The sequence below is a fragment of the Stegastes partitus genome, unplaced genomic scaffold, assembly GCF_000690725.1.
Source record: "Stegastes partitus isolate 25-593 unplaced genomic scaffold, Stegastes_partitus-1.0.2 Scaffold864, whole genome shotgun sequence".
Classification (NCBI taxonomy): Eukaryota; Metazoa; Chordata; class Actinopteri; family Pomacentridae; genus Stegastes; species Stegastes partitus.
Genome location: NW_007578595.1, coordinates 123,991 through 133,847, shown reverse-complemented (window position 1 = coordinate 133,847; position 9,857 = coordinate 123,991). Strand labels below are relative to the sequence as shown.

The following is a 9,857-nucleotide window of genomic DNA, read 5'->3' as shown; positions in this document are numbered from 1 at the left end:
TACAGGTGAAAGCAGTTTTATTTTTACGGTGCATCTCTTAATGCATTTAATTCTTCAGCATCCAAACCTCACCCACCTGACAGCGAGTACCTGAAGTAAAGGTGAGGAGGATGGATTCAGTCGACCAATTAGCACCGAGCGTTTACAGCGTCGGCTTCAATCTGCTGCAGTGGGAGTGTTTGCGAGCGGCCGGCGAGGCCCGGCCGGCTCCAGCCGGGGTGTGATCCCTCAGCTCTCGGCCGTGTTTGATAAAGATTAATTCAATCCTATTTTCTGCCCTGAAATGCTTCTTGCTAATGTAATTCTGTGTGTGTCAGATTCCCGTCTTTGTGCGTCTGTCTGTCTGTCTCGTCCTCCTAAGGAACACTAAGCACCTTATCCATGTTGAGGACCAACAAAAGCAGCAGGAAGAGCGGCGGCGGCGGCGTGTTGTAATTCTCCACCGCTGATTCATTATCTGTGCATAAGTACTGGCGGGCTGAGCGGCACTTTTCATTTGCTGGAGTCGAAGCTGTCTGCATGTGTTTGTGTGTCGGAGAGAAGCAGCTTCACAGCGACTGGAGCTGGTTTGGAGGCTTTAACATCTAACAAGGCTCTTGTTTTTTGGCTGATGTGCATTTTTCTGATTCCACATGTGCTCAGCTGCACTAATTAATTTTAAAATGACACTGTGCTGGTAGTAAATAGATCCGCTTGCAGTAATTTGTAGAGCCAGCAGGAGGTGCTGCACAGTCCGAGTCATTTAATCCACCTGTCTGCTCATCCAGAGCTCAGTGCAGAGAAAGTTAGGACAGATGACTGTGATCTTATTGAAGCAAATGATGTCCTTTAAAATCATTAAAACGAGACATTTAAACCAAATAATTGCAGTTAAAGCACAATAAGAACCACTGTGGTTGTGATGAAGCTTCTACTGCAGATCAGAACAAGAAGGTTCAGCTGGAGACATGTCAGAGTTTCTAGTCTCACCTGCAGACACCTGTAGAGTAATGCAGACTTCAAAGCACAGATCTGCACTCGTTGTAACACATAACATCCTTTAAAACCGCTAAACTAGACGTTTAAATCAAACAATTTGAACTGAAGCTTCAGAATAAATACTGTGGTGGGATAAAAGGTCATAGATGTGAATGTTTTTGCTAAAAGACGAACCTTCTGTTGTGTTTTCTGGTGCAGTAAAGGTTCTGATTCTGGTCCACATGTTGTGTTCAGCAGCAGCGAGCAGAGTTGGAGGCCTGAACGTTCCTGCTGTGGCTCCATCGAGCTGTTGGTCTGTGCAGGAGGTGGAAGCAGCGCTGAGCGTCTCATGTTGTCACAGTGACCTCTGCTGCATACGTCCGACACGCAGCGCTCATACATGTGGATATGCACACGCTGAACCGTGTAATCACATCTAACTACGTGAACGCTGCCTTCAGCCTTCAGCCTCACACCTTAATGCATTTCAGCGACTTTCTTGTAACTCTTGTTTGTTTTTGAGTTCATTTATTTGACTCCACTCACAGCAAGACTCACTGACTTCTCAAACAGTTAGATGGTTTTTTACCAGAACGCTGGAAACCTTACCCCTGTTGTCCCTTCAAAATAAAAGCATCCTTTGTGTGTGAGACCTACAGAACTAGTGTCCACCACAATGTGAACGTAAACGTCTGGTTTCAGCTGTTTATATTATCTGTAATCAAACAAAACCAGGAAAAGCTTTTTTTTTCTTTTTAATATCGACCAATATCTGTAAAATAATTGTATTTTTATCTGATTTAAATCATGTAAAATTTTGTAATTTTAACATTGTAAAAGAATGAATTCTTATTTTTAAAATGCAGATTTTTTTAGACATTATTTACAGTTTTGGCCTGTTGTTATTTTTTATATAATAAACATGTAAATGAACACTTTTTTTCTGTGTATTTACTAGTTAATAATTGTAATTTAACAAAACAAGAAAAATATTTTAAAAAATAACTCCTAAAAAATATGATAAAAGAATTCATTTCTATTTGTAAAAGTATATTTTTTCGATGTTATGTTCAGTTTTTGTCTGATTTTTTAATGGCTAACATAAATTATTGCTTTTTTATGACTTTGCTAGTTATCTGTAATTTACCAAAACAGGAAAAATCTGCACATTAACCCTACTTTTTTTTAATATTACAGTTAAAAACCATTAAACAAACTTTATTTTTTTCATGCTGCAGACTGCTCCAGCTCCTCACCCTGCATCCTCTCACCACAGAGTCGCTGCACATGTATTTATAATGAGTCCATCGCTGGAGCCTTTTCCACTCATGTCGTATATTACAAGTTCTCTCTGACTAAGAGCATCTGCTAAATGCTAAAATAAGTGTTTAGCGGCCCGTCGGAGAGTTCTTCTGCAGGCGTTGGAGGAGGGGACGACTCCCAGCATGTGGAGGGTCTCTTTGCTTATCCCTCTCAGCAACTGGTTCGCCTGGTGCTTGAATATTAATGACGTCTGGTCCTAAAAGCTTGCTTTGACTGTGACCTAGCCACGCTGTGTCCCCAACACACACACACACACACACACACACACACACACACACACACAGGCCCTTCATCCCTTCCTGGGATGTGAAGATCTTCTTTCCTGAGGGACTGCTAGATGAGGAGGGTGTTGATTACTGCAGTGCTCGACAGTCGAGTGTGTGTGTGTGTGTGTGTGTGTGTGTGTGAGTGTGTAGAAAGGCGGCAGGTTAAAGAGAGGGGTAGCGAGCTAGCACCTCCTCTAGACTCCTTCTCAGCTCAGTGTAAAATTGCTTTCAAACACACTCCATGGAAACCCACAAGGTCACACTTACACATGCACACGGAGCGTCGGGGAAATTACTTTAAAAACAGAGTTAGACCGGCTTTTTTTTCACAATTTACACCTTAAATTAGCAGCAGCACGGTCGTGTTAGGAGGCTACTGGAGGAAGTTATTCTGGAAAAACGTTAACGTAACCGTAAGCCGTAATCACTCACGTAAAAAACAAACTTTTATAAATAAACTTCTGCTCAAACATAAACTAGCTAGTGAAATCAGTTCCACAGTTTTTCCACATTTTCGCATCAGAACTTCAGGAAATTACTTTAAAAACAGAGCATGAGAAGCTGATTTACATTAGATGCAGAACGACACCTTAAATGAACAGCAGCACGGTCGTGTTGGGAGGTTACTGGAGGTCAGAGCTCGAGTTAGTTTGGAAAAATGTTAACGTCAGAATTATCCATAAAATCCATTTTAAAATCCATAAAGAAATAAATAGTCTTCATATCTCACAAATAAACTTGTGCAAAAACATAAACGACTTTCACTCCTGAGCAAATACTTTAACCTCTTATGGTTAAATAGTAAAGAGAATAAAAAAATAATTTTAAAAAAGCATAAAAAAAAATAAAAATATGTTTTCAAAATATATAAAAATATTTTTAAAATAATTATAAAAATATATAAAAAGAATAAAAACAAAATAAACAAAAAGAATAAAATAATAAGAATAAATCAAATAAATAAATAAAAATTGAAAAGAATTAACTGATGTGCTACTATAACCCAAACTGTGACGTCTACACTTGTGGACTCCAGGCCTTGAGAGGTTAAAACAGAGTTAGACACGTTTTTTTTTTTTTTTATAATTAAACCTTAAATGAACAGCAGCACCGTTGTGTTGGGAGGTTACTGGAGGTCGGAGCTCAAGTTAGTTTAGAAAAAATGTTCAGAACAAACACAAATCACATTGAAAACAAACTTTCTATAAAGCATGTTCATATCTCACTATAAACCACTGCTACTACCGAGCAGATGAAATCAGGACAGATCGATAGATTCTCTCTGAGATTTATCCTGACAGCTGATGATGAGATCGATTATTGGTCCGTAGTATTTTATCTGACTCTCTTTCTTCTCTCTTTCTTGCAGCAACAGCGGCGTCTGGACCTGCTAACCATCACCAACTCCGGTAAGTCTCTGGGATTTTATGCTCCGACTTCACAGCCGCCCACAATCCACCCGCCGCAGCACAGCAGCGTCCTGCGCTGCCCCCGCTGGAGGCTCGGGATCACTACGCATTTAGTCGCTTTTGTAATTCGGTTTGATATCGATTTGACAGAAACATGCCAATAAGGCAGCCAGAGCGTTTTCCTTTTTAGCCACTTCTAAAGAGGGGGACCACGCTGGGTTCTGGATGCTGCTTACACAGGACGGCACAGCGGTGCTGTCGGGGAGGCACAGATAAAACCGGGCCGGCGCTGTCAGAAGCCCTGCAGCAGAACCACTGCTGGTTTGATGGCTCCTGGTCAGTTACTTCAGCATGTGTACTGGGATGCTGTCTGTGCGTGTGATGTGTTAAATGTCAAACAATCGCAGCTTTGAAGCTTTTTTAAGGGGACAGTGTGGAAGTCGTGGATTCAGCTGCAGCCAGACAAGTCATAGCAGCAGACATGCTCACATAAACCCGTGTTACATACATCATGTCCTCTGTGTGTCGGTATGATGGAATGTGAAAGTCTTTTGTGCAACACCTGAACTCAGTGTTTGGTGTTCAGACAGATGACAGGATAGTTGTGCGACCGTCTGTGTTGTTGGAGGACATGAGTGTGTATCTGTTAGCACGTACGTAAACGGTGATGAATGGAATCTAAAGTCTACCATGGAAATGACCTTTTCATACAACTAAAGTGCATTAGTGGTTACAATCTGAGGGAATGCAACATGACACAGGTAGCACGGGGCAAAAGTAAAACACAGGAAAATAGAAAAATGGGAGTTTTGTGTGTAAAAGATGCTCACACATCTAAATGTTATTTAAAACTCAGACATGTTCCTGTAACTCTGATAAACGTGTCCGAAATTTTTTCACGAGCTCTGAAGAAAACCTCCCTTAACCACTCATTTTTATAATTCTACTGTCATAAACCGTCTTCTCCTCATCTCTGAACCACACGTACACAACTCCAACGACAGCGTATGCTCACATTGGTAATGTACCGACAAGCAGCACAGAGAGAGAAAAACCTTCTTAATACACTCGTTCATACAAACATTAGTGGGGGTTTTTTTTTCACCAGTGCAACCCTGGAGTTTGCACAACTTGAACTTGATCTATCATGTCAGTTCATCTCCTGTGAGGATATTTTTTGCGGATCTTTCTTCATTTCCAGTCGACGCACGGCGTGAGCTGCGATGCGCGTTCGTTTCGTGCAAAGCGGTTTGAATCGTATCCAACGTGCAGCTCAAACTCGTAGCACGTAGTCGGACGCCGTATGGCGCTCCGAAGTTTGACTGGATGCGGAAACATGTCGCCAGCGTGTGCCAGTCTCTTAGAGAAGCAGCTGTGCGAGCGAGGGATCCGCCGAAACGGAGCGCGGGGAGAAGTTCGGAAAAAGCGGGCGAGGAGAAACAGATGGCGACGGCGAGGAGGATACAGAGACCCATATGTCTAAAGTATCTGGATGATCTAATGTGCTTTGATTAGAATAATGCATATGCGAGGCTCGCCGAGACCTCGGTTAATTTAGCAGGTTTACGTTGCAGCTGTTCCTCGGGCCCCGGGCGGAGCCAAGACTCACCCCGAGCCTTCGCTGCTCGACGGAGGGCAGCCGGAGACACAGGAAGGGGAGGAAGGCTTCAGAGCAACACCTTCGATCGCCGAGTGAAACCAGAAAACAGGAGAATTAGAAGCAAGTCATGTAATGTTTTGTGTAAACATTTAAAGTTTGCAGCTAACTCGGCTGATGTAGGGAGGTCTCTGCTGTCCTGTACTGTGGCCTCTACAGGGGGTTTACATTAGTGCTGCAAAACAATACAAACTATACATGACGCTATCTGTTAGCACCTGTTTATACTCTGTAAGGACATCGTTGGTTTGCTGAGCTTTCATTAGGGAGCGCTGATGAACTGGCATCTTCATGACTCTTATGTCCAGGCTTTAGTCTGGTCCCTGAAAGACTTCTAAGGTCTGCATGATAAAGCGAGTTTAAGATAGCCAGGCTTCCTTTGCAGAGCTAATGTGTGTCAGCTTTCTTTTCTAACCAGGTTTTCTTCGTTAGGTTCTATAGTCAGTCCCGTAAAAAGGTCCATTTTGTGCATCAAATGACTGTTCTTCTGCACAAAACGGACCAATCGTGCGCCGCCTGCTTCGGTCTTGCTTTAAATGCTGATAGAAAACTGTCAGTTGTTTAAGTTAATATATTTATTTTACCGCTCGGTGCACTCTTGATGCAGCAAGAGCTCTGAAACTTTAAGGTTCTTACGTTTAAACTTCCAGTTCATGAAGGTGTGCTCCTGTCCCATGATGGAAATCACCAAAGTTTCTGGTTTAAATCAAAAGTCGTGGCTCTTTGCTTCAAACACAAATTCTACGTACATGAAGTTCTGAGTAAATTCAAGGTGACGAATAGTCTTGCTTCATTTTATATAAATAGTGCACAGCATGAATGGTTGTTGGGGATTTTCAGGGTTTGTATGCTGCTGGTGGATCGGTGGTTAGTACTGTTGCCTCGCAGCTAGAAGGTCGCGATTGTCCGTAGGTGTGAATGTGAGTGTGCTTGGTTGTCTGTCTCTAAGTGTAGCCCTGTGATAGACTGGTTACCTGTCCAGGTGAACCTGCCTTCACCCTGAGTCAGCTGGGATAGACTCCAGCCCCCCATGACCCTGGTGAGGATTAAGGTGTAGAGATGATGGATGGATGGATGCAGGCCCAAATTTAAAGCTGCAATTTGTAGTTTTTCTCTGATTCTTCCTTCTGTAGCACAAATATTTGGTCACATGAAGCTGTTTTCTATTTATTATCAGTATAGCATCAAAACCAACATCAAAAACAATCAGATGAATCTTATTTGAAAAAAAAACAAAGAAAAGGAAAATCTGAATGTTTTGCAAAGCCACAGCTGTTACTGAGACGATTTTAATTTAGTGCTTTTTTGTTTGTTAGCTGGTGTGAAGCGTCAAACTTTGGCGCTACACGACTTCTCAGGTGAGATAAACGTGGAACAACAACCTGACAACTCCTGGGGAAGATGTTTTCTTATTTTATTATTATTTAGAGTCGACTAAGCAGGTACCTAAACGTCCTGTTGAGCTTCCACCGTTACAGTTGCTACGACGTGCCGCCAAATTCATCTTAAACCAGCTCCAAACCCGACTTCCCCGTCCGGATGAGCTCCGCGGCAGAACCGGCCTCCTTCAGGGTTCGGTCGACACCCGCAGAGGGACCCGACGCACGCTGAAATAGCTTTCAATTATTCCTCACTGAAAGGTTTCTTCCTCCCGACTGGAGTGGAGCTCAGTGTGCCGTTTAAATTATTGCAGGTCATTATTCAGGTTGTTGTTATGTGTGGCCTTGGAGGTAAGTCTATTATATTCTTAACTCGGCAGACATATTTTATCCTGCCCTGCTGCTTATTACTATTCACAGTAGGTGAGCGAACACACACACACACACACACACACACACACACTCTGAACACGCTGAAGGTTATTATGATGGCTGTATGAGGAGCAGGTGATGCTTGCAGATGAGTGGCTGTGATAGGGAAACACAGGCAGGACATCCTCTCCTTCTCCCTGCAGATTAAAGGAGTTTCCTTCCCTCCTCACCTGCCTCCTCCCCCCCCTCCATCCGACGCCTCGTTTGACTCGCGTCGTTATCTGCCGTTATTTATTAGCGATCTTACTTTATCACGTTGTTGTTTTTGCCCTTTCTCGTCGTGTTTTTTTTCCCGCCTCCTCTCTCCGTCCTCCGTCGCAGCGCCTCGGCGGCGTGGCGGCGCCAACAGCAGGGGGAGTCACGGGGTGTGAACGGACTAATAGGCTGGAGTGGCGGCGCTAACGTGCTGCGTCTGAGCGAGAGAGGAGAGATCTGATGAGGATTCTGCCCCTGCTGCTCTGTTGGCCTCTGTTTCTAATGGCGTTCATTAGCTACTCTGAGGAATGATTCACACTTAAACATGCATTCGCACACGATAAATAAATGTAATTGAGCGCCGGAGTGAAGTCGTAACTTCCAGGCTCTGGTCTAGGCGTAGGAAAGCCTCGTTCACGACGCCGCCGCTGACAGTGTGCTGCAGATACTTTGCATTTCTCTAAATAGTCGATTAAAATGTTTTTTAAAATGTTTTTAATGCAACCGTTTCCCACATTGTAAACAGAACAGAACAGCTCAACATCAGCGGGTTGAAGGTTTACAGCTCGCAACAGATGTCTATAACAACAGAGAGGACTCAAGTCTGTTTTTCGGCTGTACCTAAAAAACTACAGTGACCAAAGTCCTTAAAGGCAAGACTCACCGCTCGGACTTTTTGGTGAAATAACTTACCTCAGGCTAACGAGATCAGACCCCGAATGATGCACAGAGAGGCATAACTGTTCAGAGTCAGCAGTCAAATCTGATGAAAAACTGCCTTTAAAGTTTGTGGATTTTTACCCCAGAATACGGTTTAAAAAGCACTTTTCCCCCCAAGCTGTACTTCTAGAATGCATGCAGATAGTTTTGCAACAACGCGGAGGAATCGTCAAGCAAGTAACATAAAAATAGAGCAAATAATTGGCTTTTTGTCTTACAATCGCCATCTGTTGTGTTACAGATTTCTCCCATAGATTTCTATTCATGGTGGTTAGCACCGTCGCCTCACAGCTAGAAGGTCACCGGTTGGCGTCCCGGTGAGGACACCCGGGATCTTTCTGCGTGGAGTCTCCATGTTCTCCCCGTGCAGTGTGGGTTCTCTCCGGGTTCTCCGGCTTCCTCCCACAGTCCAGAAACATGCTGAGGTTAATTGGTGATTGTAAATTGTCCGTAGGTGTGAATGTGAGTGTGCTTGGTTGTCTGTCTCTAAGTGTAGCCCTGTGATAGACTGGTTACCTGTCCAGGTGAACCTGCCTTCACCCTGAGTCAGCTGGGATAGACTCCAGCCCCCCATGACCCTGGTGAGGATTAAGGTGTAGAGATGATGGATGGATGGATGGATTTCTATTCATGCTTCTCTAACTGGAGACTGTCTTACGGCTGCTGTGATCAGTCGATGTGATCAATGGATGACGTCAATGCTCAAAATGCTTGGACATCAGTATTTTTTTTATTGACACACGGCCTTTATGACAAACGTTTTCTTTTTAGTATCATTGCATAATTGTTGCGTCATCATTTCAGTCATTTTCAGCTCCAGTGACTGATCAGCTCCAGTCAATGCTCCAGTTTTAGACAGCAGCAGTGGCAAAAAGTGGCAATAAAAAAGTTTCCAAAGTGCAAAAGCTCTGATTATTTTTAAATTATCACAAAACAAAAAGCTGGTTTGGACACTGAGCAGAGTTTCAGTGTCAGACCACCTGAAGAGAAACAGACTGGAGGCGTTTCTTTACTTCTCTCCTGCTCTCTGTGCTCACGTATACTGTTCTCTAATACATCTCAGTTACCAGTAAAGCTCTTCTCATTTATATATTTTTCAGTTTTTATTGTCAGACAACAAAACGAGTGTGAAATAGTGACTGAAGTGCAGCTCATGAGGACTACATGTTAACCAGCATTCACTCCCAAGCTGCTGCTCTGCAGCCGAAATCCTGGTTTCATACCAGCGACATCATCCCACAAACTCATGGTACACATGAGTTAAGACCACAGCTGTGCAGCGGGTTTGGTTTTATTTTCATAAAATTTAAAAGCTGCTGGCGAAGTCAGAGAGCAATCACACGACAAGGAGAGACGGAGTCGCTTTAGCTGCTCTGAGCCTGTAAAACATCCACCGACCGTGTTTGGTCGATTTAAAGACCAAACTTCACTTTGCTACGGACTCCAATAGAAAGCTGGATTTCTTTAGGAATTGTATAACTGACTTCAGCAGCAAACCCTCTGCTTTTAGTTTGTTTTT

General features: G+C 43.4%; 1 protein-coding gene across 1 annotated transcript in view; it reads left to right on the top strand.

Annotated features, from left to right (window-relative positions):
- agbl4 (AGBL carboxypeptidase 4) overlaps positions 1 to 9,857 on the top strand; it is a 250,453-nt gene that overhangs the window by 118,888 nt on the left and 121,708 nt on the right. The window contains exon 4 of the mRNA XM_008293187.1: positions 3,916 to 3,955. Coding sequence (XP_008291409.1) covers positions 3,916 to 3,955 — 40 coding nt within the window. The remainder of the gene's footprint in view (positions 1 to 3,915; positions 3,956 to 9,857) is intronic.